The 23688-nt window shown below is 51.0% G+C and overlaps 12 protein-coding genes across 12 annotated transcripts, besides 2 other annotated features; 3 read left to right on the forward strand and 9 right to left on the reverse strand.

Annotated features, from left to right (window-relative positions):
* Positions 1 to 16120: part of a sequence feature (contig 1.16 792..451587(-1)) that runs on past the window's edge.
* On the forward strand, positions 27 to 1424 carry kat1 (putative 3-ketoacyl-CoA ketothiolase (Kat1); the record flags this gene model as incomplete). Its single annotated transcript, XM_653562.2, has 2 exons — positions 27 to 94; positions 169 to 1424. The coding sequence occupies 2 exons, from the start codon at positions 27 to 29 to the stop codon at positions 1352 to 1354; spliced, it is 1254 nt and encodes a 417-aa protein (XP_658654.1). The 3' UTR covers positions 1355 to 1424.
* Positions 1449 to 2522, reverse strand: ANIA_01049 (putative zinc metalloproteinase; the record flags this gene model as incomplete). The annotated part of the gene is made up of 1 exon (XM_653561.2): positions 1449 to 2522. The coding sequence occupies one exon, from the start codon at positions 2520 to 2522 to the stop codon at positions 1497 to 1499; it is 1026 nt and encodes a 341-aa protein (XP_658653.1). The 3' UTR covers positions 1449 to 1496.
* On the reverse strand, positions 2903 to 4140 carry ANIA_01048 (putative mannosylphosphate transferase (Mnn4); the record flags this gene model as incomplete). Its single annotated transcript, XM_653560.2, has 3 exons — positions 3536 to 4140; positions 3059 to 3486; positions 2903 to 3011 (listed from the first exon to the last, which is right to left on the reverse strand). The coding sequence occupies exons 1-3, from the start codon at positions 3932 to 3934 to the stop codon at positions 2903 to 2905; spliced, it is 936 nt and encodes a 311-aa protein (XP_658652.1). The 5' UTR covers positions 3935 to 4140.
* On the reverse strand, positions 5759 to 8720 carry hsp88 (Hsp70 chaperone Hsp88). The gene is made up of 5 exons (XM_653559.2): positions 8400 to 8720; positions 8297 to 8328; positions 6789 to 8235; positions 6430 to 6732; positions 5759 to 6373 (listed from the first exon to the last, which is right to left on the reverse strand). The coding sequence occupies exons 1-5, from the start codon at positions 8472 to 8474 to the stop codon at positions 6056 to 6058; spliced, it is 2175 nt and encodes a 724-aa protein (XP_658651.1). The 5' UTR covers positions 8475 to 8720; the 3' UTR covers positions 5759 to 6055.
* Positions 9492 to 11810, reverse strand: chsD (chitin synthase D; the record flags this gene model as incomplete). Its single annotated transcript, XM_050613245.1, has 2 exons — positions 9492 to 11558; positions 11658 to 11810. 2 exons carry the CDS (start codon positions 11808 to 11810, stop codon positions 9492 to 9494), a joined length of 2220 nt encoding a protein of 739 aa, XP_050469074.1.
* ANIA_01045 (tRNA maturation protein LHP1) lies at positions 12650 to 14252 on the forward strand (the record flags this gene model as incomplete). The annotated part of the gene is made up of 3 exons (XM_653557.2): positions 12650 to 12718; positions 12910 to 14093; positions 14141 to 14252. The coding sequence occupies exons 2-3, from the start codon at positions 13003 to 13005 to the stop codon at positions 14250 to 14252; spliced, it is 1203 nt and encodes a 400-aa protein (XP_658649.1). The 5' UTR covers positions 12650 to 12718; positions 12910 to 13002.
* Positions 14600 to 14758, reverse strand: ANIA_11290 (uncharacterized protein; the record flags this gene model as incomplete). The annotated part of the gene is made up of 1 exon (XM_050613246.1): positions 14600 to 14758. One exon carries the CDS (start codon positions 14756 to 14758, stop codon positions 14600 to 14602), a length of 159 nt encoding a protein of 52 aa, XP_050469075.1.
* Positions 16121 to 23688: part of a sequence feature (contig 1.15 1752..178329(-1)) that runs on past the window's edge.
* On the reverse strand, positions 16158 to 17350 carry ANIA_10139 (putative RNA binding protein Ligatin/Tma64; the record flags this gene model as incomplete). Its single annotated transcript, XM_050613247.1, has 3 exons — positions 16158 to 16375; positions 16421 to 17252; positions 17330 to 17350. The coding sequence occupies 3 exons, from the start codon at positions 17348 to 17350 to the stop codon at positions 16158 to 16160; spliced, it is 1071 nt and encodes a 356-aa protein (XP_050469076.1).
* On the reverse strand, positions 18074 to 18655 carry ANIA_10144 (uncharacterized protein; the record flags this gene model as incomplete). The annotated part of the gene is made up of 1 exon (XM_050613248.1): positions 18074 to 18655. One exon carries the CDS (start codon positions 18653 to 18655, stop codon positions 18074 to 18076), a length of 582 nt encoding a protein of 193 aa, XP_050469077.1.
* On the reverse strand, positions 18960 to 20475 carry ANIA_01043 (uncharacterized protein; the record flags this gene model as incomplete). Its single annotated transcript, XM_653555.2, has 5 exons — positions 18960 to 19025; positions 19070 to 19265; positions 19391 to 19604; positions 19778 to 20121; positions 20264 to 20475. The coding sequence occupies 5 exons, from the start codon at positions 20473 to 20475 to the stop codon at positions 18960 to 18962; spliced, it is 1032 nt and encodes a 343-aa protein (XP_658647.2).
* Positions 21147 to 21974, forward strand: ANIA_01042 (uncharacterized protein; the record flags this gene model as incomplete). The annotated part of the gene is made up of 2 exons (XM_653554.1): positions 21147 to 21687; positions 21928 to 21974. The coding sequence occupies 2 exons, from the start codon at positions 21147 to 21149 to the stop codon at positions 21972 to 21974; spliced, it is 588 nt and encodes a 195-aa protein (XP_658646.1).
* Positions 22221 to 23577, reverse strand: ANIA_01041 (uncharacterized protein; the record flags this gene model as incomplete). The annotated part of the gene is made up of 2 exons (XM_653553.1): positions 22221 to 23206; positions 23259 to 23577. The coding sequence occupies 2 exons, from the start codon at positions 23575 to 23577 to the stop codon at positions 22221 to 22223; spliced, it is 1305 nt and encodes a 434-aa protein (XP_658645.1).

Consider the following 23688-nt stretch of genomic DNA (forward strand, 5'->3'; position numbering starts at 1 on the left):
TCAGCCTACAATTCAATAACTACAACATGGCCACCGAACGCCTAAACTCCATCCTCTCTCACCTCCGCCCAGGAAATAAGGGCGTCGCCGCTATGTCAGTTGCCACCTACCATCCGCATACTTCCACCACTTAAAGCACAGAACAAGGCAAGACTAACCATCATCCAGCACGCAAAAGAATCCTGACGACGTCGTCATAACCCTCTCCCTCCGCACGCCTCTCACAAAAGCTCGCAAGGGCGGCTTTAAAGACACAGAACTCGATTACCTTGTCTACGCCTTGCTGAAGGAAGTGATCGCGAAGTCCCAGATCGACCCTAACTTGATCGAAGACGTCTGCCTCGGCAATGTCAATGATGGCAAAGCTGCCTATCTCGTCCGGGCCGCCTCCCTCGCCGCTGGAATTCCACACACAGCCGGCGCATCCTCGGTGAACCGCTTCTGTTCTTCCGGATTGAAAGCAGTCCAGGATATCGCAAATCAGATTTCGCTGGGGGCCATTGATATCGGTGTCGCTGTTGGTGCGGAGATCATGTCCGCTGGCGGTGACAGGCTTAACAAGCCTTTCAATGAAGAGGTGCTGAAGAACCAGGAGGCGGCGGACTGTATGCAGCCGATGGGGCAGACAAGCGAGAATGTCGGCAAGGACTTCAACATCAGCCGAGCACAGCAGGATGTGTACGCGGCGGAATCTTTCCGGAGAGCTGAGGTCGCGCAGAAGGCGGGCTGGTTCGATGATGAGATCGTGCCGATAACGACCCGCGTCAAGGATCCGAAGACCGGCGAGGAACGATCTGTGACTCTTACCAAGGACGACGGTGTTCGCTATGGAACAACCGTCGAATCCCTCTCAAAGATTCGACCTGCGTTCCCCCAGTTCGGTGATAAGAGTACCGGCGGAAACTCGAGCCAGGTTACGGACGGTGCGGCGGCTGTCCTTCTCATGAGACGCAGCAAGGCGATTGAACTTGGGCAGCCGATCCTGGCGAAATTCGTCGGCGCGACTGTTGCGGGTGTCCCGCCGCGCGTCATGGGCATTGGACCCACGGCTGCGATTCCGAAGCTGTTGAGCAAGTTCAATCTCGACAAGAATGACGTAGATATCTACGAAATTAATGAGGCCTTTGCGTCGATGGCGGTGTATTGCGTTGAAAAGTTGGGTCTGGACCATGCGAAGGTTAATCCTAGGGGTGGTGCAATTGCGTTGGGACACCCGCTCGGCGCGACTGGGGCGAGGCAAATCGCGACTATTCTAAGCGAAGCGAGGAGAACGAAGGCCAAGGTACTTGTTACGAGTATGTGCATTGGCACTGGTCAAGGCATGGCTGGATTATTTGTAAACGAGCAGGTTTAAGCTTTGCGCTTTGCTGTTGACTTATTGAATATCTGTTAGCTTTCAGTAAAAACCAAGCACGTCATGTCTATAAAACGAATCTATGCATGTGTATGGGTATAAGGCTAAAAATGAAGTACAAGCAAAGTCATGACAAACGCCATCAGGAAGAACCATCCCTCTTCTCCTCCTTCGCCCTCCTAGCCCTTTCCTCCGCCGCCCTCGCAAGAACCTCCCTCATGCCCCCACCACTAGCACCAACCTGACTGTTACCCCCAAGGACCTGCGAACTCCCCACAACACCACCCCCATCTACAACATGGCCGCCTTCTCTTTCCACCTCCCAATCACTGGGATTATAGAACTCGTCTCCCCCTGCCATCCTTCCCCCGCTCCTATAATCGCCCCTCTCCACCTCCCCCTCTATTTGCTTAGTGAGGTCCCAGAAATCGCGATCATGGTCGCTAAACACACAGTGCGCAAGCTCATGGCACAGCGTACGTCTTATCGTCCGATAATCGCGGTACCCGTCGTAAGCATCTGTGCGGAGACGCAGCTCAATAACCTCGCCTTTGTTGCGGTTTAGGCCGAGCGTGCGCGATTCGGAGGTTGTGTGTTCAGCGGGGTCCATTTCTGTCAAGAGCGGCACGGAGAAGCGATGTTTTGCCATTGCGGACCTAATGCCTGGATCGTCACGTAGGCGTGTGAGGAATTGGAGGCTGCGGGCGGGGTTAGGAAGGTAGGGAAGTGGCTTAAGGGTGTGGAAAGTGTAGTTGTTGCTGGCACTGGTGGAGGAGAGGGTGTGAATGCCGCCTGAACGGGTTGGAGGTGAAATGCGACTGTGCGCCCGAGCTTCAGCTTGAGCAGCGGCTCGTCTCTCGTCTCTTCGGCGCGTCTCGGCAGCTTGGATGTTTAGGCTTTCTATCTCCTTTGCTGGGGTGCCGAGGAGCGTAATCTTCAGTTTGGGAGAGTCAAGCGGGAGGAGCTCTGATAGGTAAGTTGATGTAAAGGGCGCTTTCAGCATGCCTGGTTTTGGCGCGATAAGAAGCTTCTGATTCTCAATAGGGATGTGAAAGTTTGAGGCGAGGATTGTCGCGAGGTCTTGGAGGGTTGCGTCTTTGGGGAGGGTGATCGGGTGGGTGTTGCCGTGGTGGTGAACTTTTATCGTGAGAAGCGTTGGGTCAGCCATTTCTGCGATACTTCGTGTTCTGAGGAGCGAGTACAAGCGACATGATCTTATAGAGACGTGGAAGCAGGTAGGCAGAGGCGTTGATGATGAATCTGTCGATCTTCGATCACCTTCCACCCTCGGTTAGTCAGCCGGAGATTGTACGGAGATAATTCAAGTTTGGATACGGAGTGAATACGTCGAAGTAATTGGAAGAATGGGACCCAGAGGCACATCTCCCAGTGATGAATAATATTCTTAATTATAATGATAGAGATATAGATCATCAGAAATGCCACCTAGCCCGAACGCCTGTCCCTGGACTCCACCCATAATGTACGTGCGACACCAACCTGACGATATACGTCGCGATTAAAGTCAACTCGAACAGACATGAATGACTACTCGTATTGACGACCGTCCTTGTCACCTTCTTTCGCTTTCTTTTTCTCTTCGGCAGCGATAATTTCGTCGGAAACCCATTCCTCCTGTTTGGAGACCCAAGTATAACTACACCTATTAGCTTCTAGGCTGCCAATATCCGGCCGTGAACTCACTCGTTATAATGCGTCTCTGACAAAGCTTTCTCACCGTACTCATCTATCAGGACTGACTCGTAGCGGTAAGGAACCTTGGCTGCTACGCCTTCGAAGAAGGATGCACGAAGCGGGTATATGTCGCTAAGCATGTAATTGTGGTTATTCTTGCACCCCCACTCGTTCGGCTTTTCTTCGTTGAGTTTACTGAGCCCCGTGATGTCGATGTAGAGACCTGTCTGCATGTCAATCCACCGAGCGTCGATGATGTTCAGCCCTTTGCCGCGATCACGTTGCCGCGCCCAGGGATTGACATCTAGAAGATAAGAGTGTTGCGTGTCGGGGTTGGTGGTGTTATATTGAGCCACCGTTCCGTTGAATTCGTCAGCGAGCCGGAATAGCGTAGCTTCTGAGACTTGGGTATCGATATCCCAGTCCCAAGGCATGATCTACTATTGTGAGCCATATGTGCGGTTTTCAGAGATGCAAAGCACAAACCCTGCCATTCCACCACCATCCCAACAATGTCCCATGCGCAAGCCAGGTCTCTAGGTTGTGGCTGTTAAAGAACTCGAAATACGAATGGATGATATGTGTCAAGACTTGCGAACGGTGCTCTTTAGGAACCGGATCTTTGAAGAAACGCGAGTCATAATGGGCGTGGATCTCGTCATTCCCCGGCTCCTGAAAGTACTTGTATTCCTCCGATGTGTTCAGACCATACATGGTCCACAAATAAGATGGATCATTTATATCGGCGGCGGTGCCTAGAATGCTGCCGTGAACACTGCCGTGAACGCTCGCTTTCGGCGCGCTGTCCAGGACCGGACCTGGGAGGCCTGTGGCTGCTGTGATACAGATCGCACTGGCGAGAGCCAGTGTAGCCTTCTTATGCATCTTGGGTCGGAGGGAAATATAGGTTAAAGACGAGTCGTAGGGAAATCACGTTTTCGTTCGCATTCTGCTGTTAAAGAACGTGGGATTTTGTGTTCTGAAGAATAAGAATGAAGCGTAAGGATAGAGTAAGATGGACCGTCCACTTGATAAAAATTGCTGTCAATTTGACTCCCCAAACGGCTAGGCCAGCTCAAGTCTCCTAGAACGAAGACCTAGACGAATGGTAAGAGGTATGAGATTGAAATGAGAGAACTGTGAAGATGTTAAGAGATAACGGGAAACGAACAGGGGAGGAGCACGAGGGGTCGAAGTCACTAAGCAAAAGGAACGTCAAGACTCAACCACGCCGAGGCTCCTGCTAATCTCTATTTCCTTGTCAAAGCTGGGGGATCCACAGTGAAGAAGGGGTTCAGGAACTGAACTTCAGCTAGATTAATCCGGTCTACGCTACGTAATTCACCCCCTTCGAATTATTGAGGGGAAGGGGTGATTGGTGGGACAGAAGCAATCCACAGACACCAGTGTTGCATTGATCCTCACTACTCGAGACCCTGAAGACGCAGGGGAAAGAATAATGGTACTCTGCTGTAGACGGCATACATTTGTTCAGGGTCCACTGCATATTGAGAACCATGAGCATGATCGTCGCTCTCTCGTGTGCCATTTTGCCTGATCCGTCGTCCCCACTTTTATTAACCCCTTATAAGGCAGGTAGGCTTTAAGCCTCGTTGTTTAATGACGTTTATCAGGACCGGATATGCCGGGAACTTTGGTAGAAGATGAATGAGTGGTAGTTTCGCTTAATAGAGGATCTTTGTCATACGCGAAAAACTAGACGGAAAATAAAAGTGCAAAAAAGAACTGGTCCCGGCGAGGATCGAACTCGCGATCGCCAAGACTCCCTCTTGAGAAAGTTATAAGCTTGACGCTTTAACCGACTAAGCTACGGGACCAGATGACGTTCGTTTTTGACTGGCTAGAATAGAAGTAGCTACCCGGTTTTTCAACGCAAACCGTTCAAAACATTATAACTTGACAAATGCTGTCCGGCTCTTTGGCAAAGCCTTATGTATCAACTGTGTTCGATTCTTAACGCCTGTCAGGTAAGAAGTAGCATATTTGTTTTTGGGATTCGTAAGAACTGTGCACTGTTTCCTGCTCAGACTGGTGTTGTCAGTGCCGGGCGAACCCGGACTGAAAAACTCTTTCAAAACAGTGCCAGTTCTCAAAGGTGGAGCTCTGAGTGCAAAAAGAACATTCATCCTATGTGTTGGGCAGTTTGTACCGTGGTTAGTAGCAAAATCAGTGATTGTAGCCATTGCGAGTTGGAGAAGATGCACGGTAAGCTTGCAGACCGGCAGCTTCCAGCCGAGATTAGGGTTTGAAAATCTTAAGAGGGGCAAATCTCTATGTATTAAGTGAGGATCATCATCAAGCTTTGGATGATGTATTTGTGTTTTGGTTGTTAACCCTACTGTAGGTGTCATTTCGGGAGGTGGATGGCCAGAAATAAAGCATAAGGTCCAGCGGCAAAATATATCTTCGAGAAATATAGGGCATCGCTGTAGACTTGTCAAAGGGCTTGTTAGGATACGTCGTCTAGAATATTGCCAATAGGTTTTCAATAGTTTGTCATACGCTGATAGTCCCAGGGAACAACAGAAACTATATATCTGAATACATGAACAATACTGACTGTCTAACTACATTGAGTAGGTCTCAAGAGCGTTAGTTAGGTTCATTTCGCGGCTATGCGAGATCCTGAAAAGAAAATATAGAAGGTGAACAATACGCGCTGCAACTCATGAGGTATATACGGATACGCAAGGTATTAAATCCTCTAGTATTAGCGAGCTTATAAACTTTTCGCCGACAGTCTATCCACATGCCCGATCTAATCCGTCCATCTCGTCATCACGATGCGTGGCTGCAGCTTGATCCAGTACACAGCATCTCGTATGAAATGGGTTCATCAAGAAACAGATAAAATGAGTATCGTTTTACTGCCGTAGCTTCATGGATTGGAGAAAAAAGGTATAATAGAGTAACCCGACAAAATTGAGTAATTCATGGCGATTATCGTCTCACTGACTGAGAAGGGTGGATTATTCGACGGGCCGCCTACTGCTTGTCGGCATCCGCGTTTTCGGGGGCGGCTTCGCCCTCGTTAGGAGCGTCCTTCATTTCAGCGTCGGGGTTCTCTGCTTTCTTAGCCTCTTCGGCGGCCTTCTTGGCCTCCTCCTCGGCCTTGCGCTTAGCCTCTTCCTCAGCACGCTTCTTCGCAGCTTCCTCTTCCTGGGCCTTCAGAATAGCCTGGCGCTCGGCCTCGAGCTTCTCGCGGTGGCGCTGGATGATGGGACCGGCAACGAAGCGGATCTCATCAAGCTTAGCCACATAAACGGACTTGGTAGCATCTTCACCATCCTCGTACAACCAGTCCTACGTTGGAAAAGTTAGTTACAGTTGCATAAACGCCTTTCTTCAAGCAAACATACCTCTAAATCGGTCAGCTTAGATCGCAGCTTATCCTTCTCCTCCTCGCTAGCGAACTCGGCGTAGACGCCATCGATCTTATCACGCAGCTCGTAGATGGTACCCTCGAGCTCGTTCTTCTTCTCGTCAGTCTCGGCGACCAGCTTGTCCTCCATGTACATGGAGTTCTCGCGCTCTTGCCATGTGTCCTTGAGAGATTGCTCAAGCTGAGCAGTACCGCTGGAGATGGGAAGGTCGCCCTTGCGGACCTGCTTCTTGACCTTGCGGGTCTTCTTGGGCTGTTCAGCCGCGTCAGTTTCCATGGCCTAGCACGAAGTTAGCAAGACTATCAAACGAAAAATAAACTTGGCTGGGAACTTACATCACCGTCCTTCTTCTCGCCCTCCTCAGAAACAGGCTCCTCAACCTCGACGTCCTCAACGTAGTATCCGGACTCCAGGTTCAGAATACCGTGCAAGTTCAATCTAGCCTTGAGCTTGCAGATCATGAAGTCATCATTGGCGTCGGCCTTGACTCCCTTGACAGAGAAGCGACCAACCCATGGGTTAACCTTGCCAGGAAGCGCCTCGGGATTGGCATAGCGAGCCTCGAGGTCGAAAGGCTGCTTGCGGTAGAAGGTGAGGATCTTGGTTGATGGCATAACGTTGCCCTTGTTAAAGACGGTAAGGCTGGTGTCCTCGTCAGGAATGTCGGGAGACTGCTCCCATGTGAATTCGATGGGGTAGGAGACGATGTCGTGAACGGAGAAGTCACGGACACGGAAAACGGGGGAAAGAATAGCGCAGCTGAAAGCACATCCACGGGCAATGGCTTCATCCTGGTTGAGTGTGAAGGAAAGGTTCTTGCCAAAGAACTTGTTGACCGCTTGCTTGATGGCAGGGACACGAGTGCAGCCTCCAACCATCTCGACGAAGTCGATGTCCTCGGGCTTGAGCTTAGCTTCCGCGAGAGCCTGCTCCAAAGGAACGGTAACACGGTCCAACAAAGGCCTAACCATGTCCTCGAGCTCCTCACGCTTGACCATAGCGCGAACATCAATGTCTTCCATGAGAGACTCGATGCTCATAGGAGCGACTGTGTTGGCAGACAGAATCTTCTTGAGCTTCTCGGCAGCCACAAGGGTACGGGCCCAGGCCTTGGGGTTGGTGCGGATATCAATCTTGAACTTCTCCTTGAACTCATCGGCGAAGTGGTCAGTCAAGGCCTTGTCGAAGTTACGACCACCAAAGTGACGGTCGCAGGCAGTGGCCTTGACGTTAAGTTCACCCTTGCGGAACTCGACGATAGTGGCAGTGTAGTCACTGTAACCGATATCGACAAACATGACCCTTCGGGGCTTCTCCTCAGGGCCAGGAAGGTCAAGCTTGGTGATACCATATCCAAGGGCGGTAGCGGTGGTGTCGTTGATCAGTCGAAGAACCTTAAGACCGGCGATCTCACTGGCATCGAGCATAGCGCGACGCTGGATGTCGGTGAACCAAGCGGGAACACTGATTGTGACATCTGTGACGGGGAGTTTCAATTCTTTGGAGGTGATATCGCGGATCTTGGTCAGATACATGGCGACCAGCTGGATGGCAGAGAACTTCTCCTTCTTGCCCAGATAGCTGACTTCAACACCGGCCTGGCCATTGACGTCACAAAGCTGTGCAACGCTGTATTCCTGCTCGATCTGAATCTCGGGGTCGCTGAAAGCGCGGCCAATCAGGCGCTTGAGGTTTCCAACTGTGTTCTTGAGGTTGGAGGTCTCTTGTGTCTTCGCGGCTTCACCAATGTGTCTGCTTCTAGCGCTGAATCCAACAAGGGAACTAATCGTTGAATAAAGTTAGTCTCAAAGTCAAAGCAAAAACAAAATAGAGAAGAACGTACGGTGTCTGTCGGTTGGAGACTTCGTTGGCAATCTATTTGTTGAGAATATGTTAGCTTAGCGTCCCTCGACAGTAAAATTGAGCGGCGGGGCGTTGATACGCACAATGTCAATACCCTTGTTTCTGGCGACACCAATCTTGGTGCTTTGGGCACCAAAATCTATACCGACGACAGACATTGTGACGGAAATCTGAAATGCGGGGGTGAATAGATGGTAGGAGGGGGAATCGGGAGGGAGATGGAGAAGAGAGCGAGAGGTGAGAGGGGAGAATGAGTGATGGTAATAATAATTTGCAGCAGCGGCGCCACTCGAGGATCTGTTCTTAGGTATCTGGAGGTGTGGCTAGGGCCAACAACGTGGGCACTTCTGGGTCGTCAAGCGGTCAAGACTTTTTCCTTTCGATCCACTTCCAGGATTCGCAAGAACACGCTGGTCAATTTGAAATCAAAAATCCAGACTTCGACGTCTAATATGTACGTTTGCAAAAGCCCAAATCTATTTGAGCGAGAAACCTTTGCGTTGATATTTTGTCTTTGTGCAGCCTTGATGCTTGGCCGATGCCCATCGAACCTTCTGGCTCATGCTGGACACCTGGACGCCCCTCATTGACCGCCTTACCAATCTACGGCAGAATCTATGCTTGGAGGGGCTGGTCGCTTATCGATATGGTAAGTCTAGTCCTAAACCAGTAGCTGCCAAGATTAGTTACCTAAACCAAGCCAAGAGTATAACTATCACCTAAAGTCCTCTCCCGCAGGGGTGCTTTGCGTGTGGTACAGGTCTCGGATTCGTGCATTCATAGGAATCTTACTTCATAATTAGATAAAGGAAACCAAGGCCAAGATATACGCGCATTAGCATTATGTAATAGTTTGCATCAATTAGCTAAGATATTATAGCCGTTTTACCAGCCAAGAGGGTGAGGTGGTTGGCAACGCAGTATGGAGAATAGGCTTCCAAATGTCGCACTTACAGCTAAAGATTGCCATAAGGAATGAACGGGACTACATCGAGATGACTCCGTGGTAGCCGAGAGATGTATGACTAGGGATTTTCTTTGCTAATAAAAACATGAAGGACACACTTCCAGTATAATCATGCTAACCGGTTTGTACCAATGCCCTAAAAGTACATAATATCCCTTCTGTTTACCGTCACTTGCCCTGCCTTGCCTGAATCGCCTCAACACTATTCTCAGGCAACTGTTCCTCGCTTTCGTGACTTTGCCGGACTCGGGGTCTTGCTCAAGCGCTGCGTTTGGGAGACTTCTGTATTCGAGACACATCTGGCCATTGTAAGGCGATTACTGGACTCGTTCGGTGGACATGATGACCCCGTAGTTTGACAATCTTCTGGTGTCTCCACTGACTTGGTGGCTTCTGTTGCTGTTGTTGTCGAATCCAGTGACGGCGCTGGACTGGCCAATCTGTTTTCTATGATGGCACGGTTGCCATCACCGCTTGGAATTGGTAGTCGGGGATCATTTGTGTTCTGAGAATCGTGAAATGACTCTACGCTGCGACGAGGCGTTGAGGTCTCTTGAGCCTTGCGACTAAGGTAATATTTCTCGTCATTCATCAGGCTCTCGACGTTATGTGGCATCTCGATAGATTCCACAGAAGACAGTACGGACTCTGTGGACCACGGTGGATGTAGGCCAATCTGAGGTATTTCTGGAAGGGGCGACAAGAACTTCGTCAAGCCAGCCTCGGTATCATTGACCATCCCTCCTTTAATAGGCATAAGATCTCCATTTGAGAAGCGTCCGGTGACTTTCTTCCACGGGTGGACAGGCACTCCTTTTCCTTCAACTGCTGATCGAAAAGTTTCTACCTCGACGTTCAGCTCGTCTCCCTGTGCCTCTGCCTGCCTCACGGCTTGTTCGGGGGTAGTAAACTCATCGGCCCTAGCGGCGTCGGTCCTTGGCCCTCCCCATGTGCGGTGGCCTGCAGTAAATATTCCATAGACCATATACAGCCAGTTGAAGAAAGGGTTCAGAATAAACATCATTGGGTAGAGCCAGGCCTTGTATCTTTTGAGCTTCAGACCGAAATAGAACATGAGCGTGTAATTGAGAGCTAGCGAGATCACAACGAAGCCCACTGGCAAATCGTCAACTCTACTGGATGTCGTCATAATCGATATGAGCAGGATGAAGAAAAGCAATGCCGTTGTTCGGATAGTGTTTTGCAACAGGCGAACCAAACACAAGAGAGGATATCGTCTCCACAATCGAACGTCCGTTAACATACAAACTTCGTTGGTTATGTACCCAAGGAACCATCGTCGGCGTTGCTTCAACAGGCTGTTGAACGTCTGCACTGCTTCGGTCTTGCAGAACGCGGTGGTGCACATCTGAATCTGGTAGCGCTTCCGTGCTCCGATCATGAAGAGATGGGTAAGCCAGCGATCTTCGCCCAAGTAGCATTTACCATAATCGAACAGGTCTTCACATTGTTCAGCCTTGTCTGCAAAGTAGTATTTGGCCATTTTGCGAAAGGCAGAAAACCGCAGAATCGTCAGCGCTCCTGGAAGGCAAGTTACTGCGCCGCAGCCGGACTCAACCGATCGCTCAAAGAGTTGTCCATGTATGTATTCCATATCCTGCAAGACGGTAATGAGAGAATTTTTTTCGGTAGTTGACGTAATGATCCCGGCCATAGCTAACATATTGCGCTTGCTTCCCGGCTTCAACTCCATGTCGTACATGAAATTCTGAAGGCAAAGCCGGTCCAGCATGCAGTCAGAATCAATGAAAAGCAGGAAGAGATCATCATGCTCCTTGAGGTAATCCGCGTACACTTTATCGATGAGCCTAAATGTCTGCTTCTGGCAGTGTCGTTTACCGCCATGCCTGAACCGGGAAACTGTAATCCTTGCTCCTTTGTATGTCACGTCGATGCTTTGGGGATAGCTCCGAAGTGAGATTGGAATGCCGAGGTGGTTAATTACACGAAGGTATGGCTCGTCAATGAGGCTACCGTCGTAGGATAAGAAAACATGGATACAACACCCGGGGTAGTCACTATCGACGACCGAATCAACTGCCTTGATCAACGTTTCCGGTTCTTCCTTGTACACTGGCATGATGATGACGACTTTTGGCGCAGTTTTGGCATCGAGGACCTTTTGAATTCTTCGCGTCTTGCCTATCGAGTTGGTGACGATCCTGTAAACGCAGAACAACCATGGTACCGTGAGAAGTCCAGCAAAAGCCCAGAACGCGAACCACTGAAGAAACGACACCATAGCAGGGGGAAACTTGTCTTTGATATGCGGAGGAAAAGGAAGTGTTGTGATCATGACTGGTAGGAAGATTCCCCTTCAAGCGTATTAGCTCATACCTTTCTATAATTCTACTGCGGCGAAGACCGACCTTAGGGCTGAGAAAAGGATGATCATCATGACAGCAAGAGCTCTGATGCTCCAGTGGTCGGCTTTCTGGTATACTTTAATGAGACAGTATACGAAAGCGGCAAGGAAAAGTATCCATTCTATGAAGGCCGCTACCATGAAGGGACTGATAGTACTGATGAAGATTATCTGGAAGTTATGATTAGATGCGGGACCTTCCACGCAGGCAGCAGTAGACTCACGTCTCTAACAGGCCACTTGGGTGTCGCGCGGCTGGCCTTTGCTATGGCGTCCCATTCTGGGGAGTCGTGCGGCAGGGTTAGCGACCCCGTAGTATAATATAGAGGCATCGCCGATTCTCGATTCCGTACGGTAAGGGGCTAGGCGCACTTTAGAAGTTCGTCAAAGACTGCTTGCTGGCGAGCGGCGTTCTGTAGACATCTACCGTGACCGTTGCCATCGGCGTGCTCGATATGCGGGAGAAGAGAAATAGCGCCGTAGTCAATGCTGAGGAAATAAAACTGCCGACTTATGTATGCAGAACGGGCTATGTAACAAGACATGTAGGTAGATCGAGGATAAACCGCAGTAGAAGATCGCCAGGCGAGTGGCGCGGACACCAGAAGGCAGGAGCGCTGGACAACCCGCTGCGAGTATGGCGACCTTGAGGGCTCATGTTCAAGCATGGTCTCCCAAGATTACTGCACGAACACTGACTACAATGTCAATTCTCATCTTCTCAAGCTAAAGATTGTCTGCCTTGCAGTTATTGTACTTATAGAGCCTGTTGATTGCTGTGTATAGCTGAGCGGCGTCGTAGTGTTGATGAGAAGCCGAATTGGGAAGGAGGCAGACCTAACCCGGCCAGAAAAGGTTAGTGCCATATTTTCCCAGGCCCTTATCTGCCTCAGGTGACTTATCTGCCTCAGGCATAAACTTGACATTTTGAGCTCCGCAGCTCAGAAAATTTCCCCCGCCGCACCTCAGCGTCTTGTTTTGTCTGAGAAAAGTGTTCCAGTTTCTGTGTGTCTTGAAGGAGTCATAGGATCTTTAATTGATATTTCGAGGTAAGGATCTTGATGGTACCCGTCCTGCTGCAGCATTTTGCGCTTGAATGCAGCCTCGCTCATCGGCGCGTCGGCCGTTCGCGATGTCCCTCCGAGATTCCTTGTCGCTATTTGTCTTATCGGTCATGAATCAAAACTCAGCCTTGCTGAAACCTTAGCGCGCATACTTACTAACTGAGTCATAATACCAGAACGCTGCTCGCTCCTTTCTAGCACCGTCTTCTGTTCCTCTCCTTTTTGTCGTTCACGTCCCGGTTACCATCTGTCGCGAAAATCAGTTCGCTATGGCCGACGAACAGAAGCCGGTTACCGCCCAGGCGACCAACGCTGAAGCTGAGAAGGATGTCCAGAATGTGCTTGCAGAATTGAAGGGCGAAGCCGAGGTCCCTGTTAATGGCACGGAAAAGGAGGAGGCCAAGGAGGCTTCCGCAGACAAGTCTGAGGAAGCGGAGGAAGCTCGCATTGTCGCTGCTGCCGCTAAGCTCGGCGAGAAGTCAGAAAAGTCAGAGAATGGGAACCAGGCAGAGGACCGGGGTCGGGCCAACCGACGTCGCAACGAGAGCAAGTTCGACCCCTCCACACAGAAGGAGACGGACGACCCAGTCGAGATTCGCAAGCAGGTCGAGTTCTACTTCTCAGATTCCAACCTGCCCATGGACAAGTTTCTACTCTCCAAGGTCGGCGGTAGCAAGAACAACCCCGTGCCCCTCGAGCTCCTCCACTCCTTCAAGCGCATGCGCCGATTCCAGCCCTTCAGCGCCATTGTTGAGGCGCTCAAGAACTCCGAGACCCTTGAACTCACAGACAATGACACTGCCGTCCGCCGCAAGGTTCCTCTACCTGAGACCGTCAAGGACACTCATGACCCTACTGTCGTTAAGGTGTTTGAGGACAAGGCCATGGCCCGTAGCATCTACGCCAAGGGTTTCGGAGAGGAGACCCCTACCACACAACTTGACATTGAAGCCTTCTTCGCCCCTTACGGCCCCATAAATGCCATCCGTCTCCGCCGCACCAACGAAAAGTACTTCAAGGGAAGTGTCTTCGTTGAGTTCGCCTCTGAGGAGAAACAGAAGGCCTTCCTGGAACTAGACCCCATGCCCAAGTGGAAGGATCAGGAGCTCATCATTAAGAGCAAGAAGGATTACTGCGACGAGAAGGTACGAGAAATCGAAGCCGGCCGCGTCAAGCCCAGCGGTGGCCGCGGCCGCGGCGGGGCTCGTGGTCGTGGAGGTCGTGGCGGCCGTGGCGGTCGTGGAGGACGCCGTGACAACAACCGTGACTGGAGGGAACGACGCGACGCGGACCAAAAGCAAGGCTTCAAGAACGGCCAGGACGAGCAACCCGAACGTCGTGAGGTCCAGAAGGATGCTCGGTAAGACTACCACCAAACCTCGCTACTCAACCAAGAAATGCTAACAGTTATAGCGGTGTGCCTGTCGTGCAGAGCACCGCCGACGCAGGTCAGAAGCGTACCCGTGAGGACGAGGCGAGCGCCGAACACCCTGCCAAGAAGGTCGACACCAAGGAGTAATGATCTTGCATTCACCTACTTGCATATCTGCTATATGAGTTTTGTCTTAAATCGGGATGGCAAAAGTTACCAATACCAGCTTGTTTTCAACGCCCCACCATCCTGCTTCATCTTGGAGACGAGTTAGCATGTATACGTAGCGTAGAGCGCGTTGGTCAAGATACATACCTAAGGAACTACGTACCACCTCTAAAACTCCAAATCATAAGCCAATGTATCCTCACACAGCTCTTCCCTCATCTTATGTACCCTGGTATCACAGAAAGAGTTAACCAAGTTCCAAGAGTCAATTAGAACCCCTCCCACCACCCCCACCACCCCAAAGGTGTATAAAATAAGCAGAAGACTCACTCTAGATGCGCCGGATGCACCGCGTATCCCTCCAAATCACTGGGTTTCTCTAGCACAGCAACAAGGCCCATATCGAAGCCCTTCGCACGCGGAACACAGATTGGCAGCGGTCCGCCGGCCTTGAGCGAGAGCAGGCCAGGGATCTTGCCGACCATGGATTGGGCGGTTGAGGTCCAGGTTTGAAGTTGCGCAGGAGTTACGCCTTGTTTGAGGCGGAAAAGGACTATCGTATGGTGAAGATAAATACTTCGTTAGCGAGAAATGGGAATTGGAGAATAGGAACTATGAAGATAGGGGCTAGGGCATGCGGGGAGAGGGGAAGGGTACCGATGTGGTAAACGGGCATTTCGGCGCTAGGTCTTTATGCTCTGTATGAAAAGTTAAGTTGGATATGTACAGTGAGTTAGATAGTTGTATATTCTAAGAAGTTCTAAGCAAGATATACGTGGTGCGGGAGTTTTCGGACTGATATACTGCTGGGATGAGGGGGAGGGTGGAGGGGTCGGACTGGCTCCGACTGAGGATCCAATATACTGGATTGCATCGGTACTCGGGAGAAATACAGCCGCACGGAGGATAAATCTCCCTATAATACAATATAGCCCTATTTGAAGCCGACTCTGTGGGTATTCCAACTATCATATCTAGGACTATCCGTCATCAACACAAAGTACCTAAGGATGATTATTTTTTCTTCTTCGTCTTATCCACCACCTCGATCCACTGCGTCTTTAGGCCCCGCCTAGTGAGCGCGGTATCTATAACTTTGCGTTGGTCACCCTGGACCAGGACTTCCATTACTCCCTTGGGAGCGCCGGTGGCTTGCGAAACACTTGTGCTGCTGGCGCACTTTTTCTGCAGTTCTTCAGCGAGAAGAGTTGGTATGATGCCAAAGACCTCTAGGTTCGAGACTTTCGTAACTGTCTTTGAGCCCGTGCGGCGTTCGACAGTCACAAGGGCTTTTGGCGCTGCCCCGGCTTTGGGCTTAACGTCAGAGAGTGTTTGGCCTGGTTTAAGGATGGCATAGTGCGGCGCCAGAAGGGTGGAGTCTTCGGTCAGGCGCTTGAGGAGGAAGTCGCGGGTTGTCTTGCCCCGGGAGACGGTATTCTTGTCGTCTGCTGAAGAGGAAGTAAATATAGTGTTTGCTAGAAATGGGGTGAGGGTGAGGATGCGTTTGTTCTGCGAATCGATGATCGGAGGGTCTTGAGCCTGGATGTATTCGTCTATTTGTTTCGAGACGTCGGAGTGTTTATAGTAATTGCTGGGGTGTGTGCTGGAGAGAGGAGGAAACATTGTCGGCGTGAGCTTTGCTGTTGGTCGGTATAAGGTTTGCACTGTAAGCGTCTGGCCCACGGAGGGGTCGCCGTCTGCAGCTGTTGCGGGCTTCTTGCCAGCCGCATTTGACGACTTTCCTGCGCCTTCGACTGCATTCTTGTTCGGGAGCCTGTACGGAGTGAAGTTGACGACTCGGCGGTCGTCAAAGTCCACGTCAAGAATAACGGTTTCCTGCCCGCTGCGTCCTTGGGGATCTCTAGTAACGGCCGCCAGTGTGCTCTAAAGGAACTTCTTCACGTTCTTCCAGCTTGTTTTCTTGATTTGGTAATACTGAGCTTGCTGTGCGGTGTATACAGGGAGATACGGGGTGATCATGTTTGCCATGAATGCTGACGGCGAGATAGGGAGAGACAGGCCATGGTTGGGTGTTGATGGGTTGTCCTGCTTTAGTTTGTATAGAGAATAAAGAAAGGCCTTTTCGAATGCATCATCGATTTCTGCTCCTATTAGTATTTTGAGTCTGGTAGCAACGGCAACCGTACCTTTCGTTGTAGGCTCTTTCTCGGCAATCGGCTCTTCCGCCGCTTCATGAGCAGGCTCTGCAGCGTCTGCTTCGACTTCCTGACCATCTTTATCTTCCAACTCTAGCCCTTGAACCTTTTCCTCAATACCAGCTTCTCTCTCTTCCTCCACCTCATCCCACCCCTCCAGATACTCTGGAGCAGGAACACCAGGTCTCGAGGACGGGCTCCACGCCCACAACTCATCCCCCTCCCAATGAATACCCCGTACAGCATGTCCCTTTGTCCCCTGAACCTCCCCAAGAGCAGAAACATCAATTTCGCAAACCCCCACAAACAACGGCACAGCCACCCTATCCAAGCTCGCCACCGCGACAACTGCTCCCTTGACTGCGCGCTCATCAAACGGAGGCTCATTTGCCAGGCCCGGAGTCATCAGGTCCGCGCCAGACCGGAGCTTCCCCATAACAAACTCTGGTGTGTGGAGCAATGGCACGATGTTTGCATTATGCCAGAGCATGTACACGGTGGGGTATAGACGTTTTTCAGCGCCGGGCCCTTGATCGATCTTGAACCAGAGGACTCGCTCGTCGCCGTCGCTGTGGGTGCCAACGTATACGGTGCCTTGGACTTCGCGTAAATCAGGACCGGCGGTCGTTGTGAAGCGTGCAGAGAGGCAGTTTTCGGGGAGGAGGGCATTGCGTATGGATGTGAGGGTTGGTTGTGCGGGATTTGTTGGAGTGACGTCGCTAGCCTCACCGGGCGTCGATGGTATCGCAATCCTGTAGTCGCTGATAATCTGATCAGCTAATTTGCGCCGGTCCGAGGATCGCAGTGGAGAGAGGTTTTTGATCTGTGATACGAATATGAGATAACTGTTCTTCGTTGTTTTCGCAGATGGAGGAGCTTGCGATGCGGGGTAGCACTTACGGTTGGCTTCTTCTTGAACATGATGCCAGCAGAAAGCTTTACTGTATGCCAATCTAGGTATGAACTCAGATAGATGCTCTGTTGATCTAGCTACCTGCAAAGCCCGAGTGAGGTGATGTGTTAAGAAGGGGTAGGAGGGAGTTAAGTATTTGATGGTCAGAAAGGCTGGATTTTCAACCCCGCAACAACAATCGCCCGCGAGTCCCCGCTTGAGCTCCAGGCCGACAAACCGGGACTACAAACTGTTTCCTAGGCAGGATGACTCAGAAACCTGCAGGTATAGGTATGATTCATCAACCGCCATCTTCTGCATGCTTGTTCGTGCAACCGGCTGTCCGTGATTTCATATGACTCAGTGTTTCTTGGGCAAAGTGTGGCGTCGCACACAAAGTACTATGATGCAGGATGATTCAAAGAGTCCTTACACGGAAAAGTATGAAGTAACCTGATTATGCTTTCCGAAGGGCTCGGAGTGGGCATTCCCCATGCAAGAGGCTGCGCGCTTAGGGGGCTAATCATGGAGGTTTCCCTAGTACGTGAGAGAGTAGAGGCTATCACGAACAACTCTTTGTCCCTCAATCACACCCTGTACCAACTAGGTACCGCCGCAAACATAAATTCATAACATTCAAAGAAATATCGGATAACGCTAGGCACCTCAATGTTAGTTCCTGTGGTCCTTGACAAGCTTAAAGGACGATTTACCCAAGCGCAACCACTGTATTGTCTTGCAAGACAACATGTCTACCAGTCCTCACAATCGTGCCCATCGTACCCATCGTATCCACCGGCCGCATCTTCGCCGTAGTCAGCCTCATTACTCCAGCCGTCCTGACCAAATGCCTCTTCGTCATCCGAAAACGCGGGATAACCTTCGAACTCCGGCTCATCCACACCCCATTCGGAATGACTGTATACTGCATCGAGACGACATCCTTCCTCGCCGGAAGCAGCATCGCCGTCGTCATCATCATCATCATCATCTTCTTCTTCTTCTTCTCTAGTCTCATAACAACCGAGGTATACTCCGCTTGGAGGATCTGAGTCCGAGTCCGAATCGTAGGCTTCGGCGTTGGCCTCGGTAGGCTTGTCATTCTCGAAAGATTCATGGGTGATGTAAGACGTATTGTCCGCACAGGCCCTGTCGTACTCTTCGTAGCGACGGAGGATTTCCTTTCCAAGTTGGATATCATCGTCGTTGTACATCTTGAGGTTGTGACTTTGCATGAAATGCTGGAAATTTTCGAAACCGCCTTCTTTCACGGTCTTATAGTAACTCTTCTGACCTGGCTGGCCGGACGTGTCACTGGCACCTTTGGAGGTCATCGTGATTGGGATCGATGTGCACCAAATTCCTCTCAAGAGAATATGATAATGCTCGTAATGGTGCCTTTGCTCATAGAACAGACAATATTGCGCAAGCTCGAAGAACTAGCTATGAATGAGGCAGTAGAGAAATGAAGGAGGGTCTTAAGGGAAAATGTTCGAACGGACGGAGGTGAGGGAAGCAGGCGATGTTGTTTGTTTGTGTTCCTGCCACACTTACGGTCTAACACTCTCGGTGAAAGATATGCCTGGCCTTGCGACAATTTACTCTTCTATTCTCTGGCCGTGGCCTTCATATCTCCATCTACTGATATACGATGGCGTGAGCCTGATCTCCCACTACTTGTGGCATAGACTCCCAGAAGAACGCCTACAAAGTCAGCCAAGTCAAGGCAGTCACTAGAGTACACTTACCGGTAAATCTTCCAGTTCCTCCGCTAACAAGAACAGTCTCCACAGGGTAAATAAAGTCAAAATCTTCGCGTCCTGGCAGCGCAGCAGACAGATTATAGTGGGTGTCATGCGCAGCCTGAACCTGCAGCCGGACTCGAATATCCTTTGAAAGTGGTATGGCCTGGATGGTAGTTCCGGGGACTGACATTCTGTGTTGCTGGTGTATTCAAATCGTCCAGCAAGGTCGACTGGCAGCGCAAGTGAGGGACCATCCTTCAGAGACTGGGAGCAGAACAATTCCCGAGTCCATGTGCTGATACTGTGTTAGGAAGACTGTCATACCTACTTCCTCTCCTTCCTCCCTCTCCTTCCTCCGCCAGAACAAACGATACTTCTACGCTATAAGTGAAGTATGTATGACTCTGTCGACGCATTATCAGCGTGATAGGCGTTTTCTCGATCCTCTCCCCGGCAGCACTAAGGCCAGTAATATTAAGACTTGATGGCAGCAAACGCAGAGAGTACGGTCGCTCGGGTGGGGATACAGCAAAGGAATCTGTTCTGGAAAATCGCCAGAAGAGAAAGTGTCAGGTATTGAGGATCCAGGGACAAAGTCGATTCAATCTGGAGCAGAAACATATGGCCCGTCGCCTGGAATCTGACAGGAAGGTCGCGGCAGCTCCCAACCGGTCATTCGCCCTCGTACAGGCTCAAGGACAGGCCACTCACCCCTTTTCCAAGTTGCGGGGAACAAAACAGTCTCTCGCCCCATAGGGTATACTCTCCAAGCCGGACCAGAGCGTGTTGCCAACACTACTCCCCACCAATTGCCATTGCCGTCCTGGAAAAGGTCTGCATGGCCGACAGTCTGGAAGTACTCCGTCGTATTGAAATTCGTCAAAATGGGATTTCCGGCATATCCTTCATTCGGCCCAGTTACAGAGTGTGACCGAGCAATGACTTGCCGGTGACCAAGTTCGGTACCTCCTTCGCCAATGCGGAGATAATACCAGTTGTCCTTCTTATAGATATGCGGCCCCTCCGGGAGACCAACACCCGTTCGGTTCCGTATCCTATGCCGGTCCAATTTGCTCCGTCTCAAGATCAAGCGTTGTCTGAGAGATGCCCGCGTATGAGATATAGGCGGTTATATTCTCATCCCAGAAGATATCAGGGTCAATGTCCCCGATCTCAAACCTCCGCGGCTCACTTCACGCTTCGTCCGAGTAAATTTCCTCGGTCGAGAAAAGCAGCCCTTTGAACCCGAAATCGGGATACATCGAGACATATGAGGTCAGAAGATAGAACTTCCCCTTGCGATATCTAATGTTGAAGCCCATAGACCATCTTGTTGCGTCTGTGAGGTACTGTTCGCAATCTCCGGTACTTGGGAAACTCGGGTAACGACATGACTGGCAAGTTTCCATTTCACGAGATCTCTGCTCGCGGACACAGGGTACCCGGCACTGTGAGGAAAGATGAAGTCGTGCAAAAGAAAGTATTGTCTTCTCAGCTAGGGTCTGAGTGCCATCCGGGAAGAATAGGGTTTGTGTACGTTGAGCTTTTCGCATTGGATAAGGACATAACGAACGCCGCGACTGTGGACAATGCTTGCAAGTACATTATAGTGAACTTCAAGAAAATAGATCTACCCGAACTTCCCCTCAAATTTCTGCTGAACTGGCGGTTCTAGGCTTATATAAATATAAATGAGGTCGCAGCGCCCCTCAAAACGTGCTATTGGTGGGCAATCTATGATCTCTTCATTCTACGATTTAGCCGGGAATTTAGGCGGCTGAGGCAAACTCACGAAGGTACTTATCCCAGAGAAACTGTAGTATATACTTACTACCGGTTTTGGTAGCAAGAATGGCCCAACGTACCTTCCGAATGATGAGAAAATGACTGATCTTGCGACTCCCGCGATGTCAGCCCGCCGCTCACTACATGCTGCATTGTGGTTCTGCATCAAAACAAACATTTGTACCCATCCATTACATGATTAACCAAGCGCAAATTCACCATAAACGATGTATGTTCCCATACATTCGGTGAGACCAGAATATTAATCAGCAACACAGCAGCATAACCAACAACGATGGAAGAAACTTACTTAGATTTGCCCATCTTCCATGCACTCTTCGATTCCATAAAGAATGACCCCGAGCCACAGCGCAGCGTCTCCATGAAAGGACTAGGAACCGCCCTGCTTGCGGGCTACTTCCCCATAATCAACGGCTGGATCATTACGCAAAGCCGCATCCAAGCGGCCGGCAGCGTCGTCCTCAGGGTCCAACACTACCTTCGTATGGGCCGTGACGGTCAACGCCCTGCACGTATTGCAGACCACCTCCTGGCATGTGTTGTACATGACACACAGGACTGGTCTAATGCTATGGAGGAGCTGGATGGGCTTTCGGCTGAGCGATGGAACGTCGAGAATGGATACTGCTGGGTGGTGGTATTTCACGGCTTGGATGTCTATTTCTTCTGTTATCGGCAGAACCGTCCATTCGGTGAGCGATATGCTGGTTGTGGGACTAGATTCTTTGAGAATGGCGAGGAGTTTATTCAAAACAAATACCATCTACAGAGGGATACTGCCTTGATTCATGAGATTATGGCGTTCATGGCTAGTCGTACGAATGCGGACGCTCGCCTGAGAATTAAAAGACATTCAAACACGAACATTTAAGTATGCTTTGCATTGTTGTTTTCTACTGTGCGAGTACGGTGCGAGTACGAAGAGTTAGAAATCATGGCCACCGGAGGGTCAAACAGAATGTATTTCTAATAGGTGCTCGAGCAACTATAAATAGGGACTTATGTGCGGATGATTACCTATTCCATTAATATCTGCCGGTATTACCTTCAATTAGGTACCTACATTCTCTACGCAAAGAATTCTTTTAATACAGAACCGTGAATGAAGTAGCAAAGGAGGACGAGTTCCCACTATCCTATCCGCTATGCCAAGTAGTATAGGTACATAAACAGGATGCCGGATCCCATTATAAGCAAGAAATAGGACCACCTAACAGTTCGCCGACTAAACGGGTCCATTAGAGGTAAGAAGAAGAGACGAATAAAAGCACAAGGAAAAGCAAAGCAAGAGGTCTATATTCGTTTCCGGCATCCAGGTAAGCTCTTGTGAGCTAGGCTCAAGAGTAGCTTAGTGGAGGGAACGAGCGTGGACCTTGTCGGTGACCAACCACTTAAGGGTCTCCTTCAGAAGGTTGAGGAACTCCTCTGCGCTCAGGGAGGAGAAGTAGTCGGAGAGGCTGGAGCTGTCGGTGGGGAGCTCGGTGCTGCTGGAGCCAGATCCAGAGCTAGAGCCAGAGGAGCCAGTCGGGGCGGCGGTGGCAGAGGCAGTCTCGGTGACAGTGGAAGTGGATGTGGCAGCCTCGGTCTCAGAGGGCTGAGCAACCTGGGTCTCGACAGCGGGCTGGGTAGGCTCGGAAGCGTACTCGGTCGTGGTGGAGGTAACGGTCTGACCAGGCAAAGTCTCAGTCTCAATGTAGGTGGAGGTGTAAGTGGGCTGAGGGGCCTGGTTGCCGGCAGGGACCGAAGGGGTCACAGCAGGCGCGCTGGGGGTGGGCACGAGAGGGGTAGAGGAGGCACCAGAGCTAGCGGTGGGGATGACAGGGACGCTTACGCTGGGAGTGGTAGGGGTGGAGGTGGCGGCGGCGCTGGAGGAGGCGCTACCACTGCCGCTGTTTCCGCCGCTGGAAGAGGCACCGTCCCAGAGAGCAGGGCCGGGGATGGTGTAGGAGTCGAGGGAGGTGTAGATGTTGACCAGGATACCAGGGTCAGTGGGGGTGTAAAGCTCAGTACCGACGGTACCAGAGGGAGAGGCGCTGCCACCGCCAGTGACCTCGAGGTTGACACACTGGGGGTAGTTCTGGGCGCCATTCTCGTTGCCGGCGGAGTGGAGGGCGATGATCTCGTGGCGGAGGACGTAGCCACCGGCGGCGAGGCTGCTGGGGATGGTCACGGTCCAGCTGTTGTTGTTGGAGATCAGGTTGTCAGAGGCCCAGGTGCCAGGGGCAGAGCTGCCGTCAACGAGACCGCTCTCGCTAATCTTGACCCATTCGAGGGTGGTCTTGTCGACGGTTGTGCAGTCACCGTTGCAGCTGGCAATGTAGTCGATGACGGGACCTTTGCATGTATAAGTGAATGCGATGTTCAGAGAGCTAAAGTTTGTACTCACCGTGGTGGGATTCAGGCCACTCAGTCCACTGCAGCTCAACGGTGCCACCAGCAGCGACGGTGGCAGAAGCCTGGGCGTTGGTAGCGTCCTTGTGGCAGATGATATCGCCAGAGGTGTAGCCGGAGCCATCAACGAAACCCAGGTCGGTAGCATCCTCAGCCCATCCAACAACTGCAGGGGGGTCGTTGCTGTAAGGGTACTGGTTAACGAGGTAACCGCCGTAGTATGTGCCGTCAGCGACGATTCCCGTGACATAACCGTGACCGGCGACGATGGCCGCGGAGGCGAGGGCAAAACCAGCAGTTCTAGCGACAGACATTTTGTTGGTTGTGATTTGGTGTTTTAAATAAACGCACAGCGTTCTTCAACTTCCGAAGGATTGAATGAGGGTAAGGTGTGAAAAGAATGTCCAGACTTCAATCAATGAAGT

This window comes from Aspergillus nidulans, chromosome VIII (genome assembly GCF_000011425.1).
Source record: "Aspergillus nidulans FGSC A4 chromosome VIII".
NCBI lineage: Eukaryota > Fungi > Ascomycota > Eurotiomycetes > Eurotiales > Aspergillaceae > Aspergillus > Aspergillus nidulans.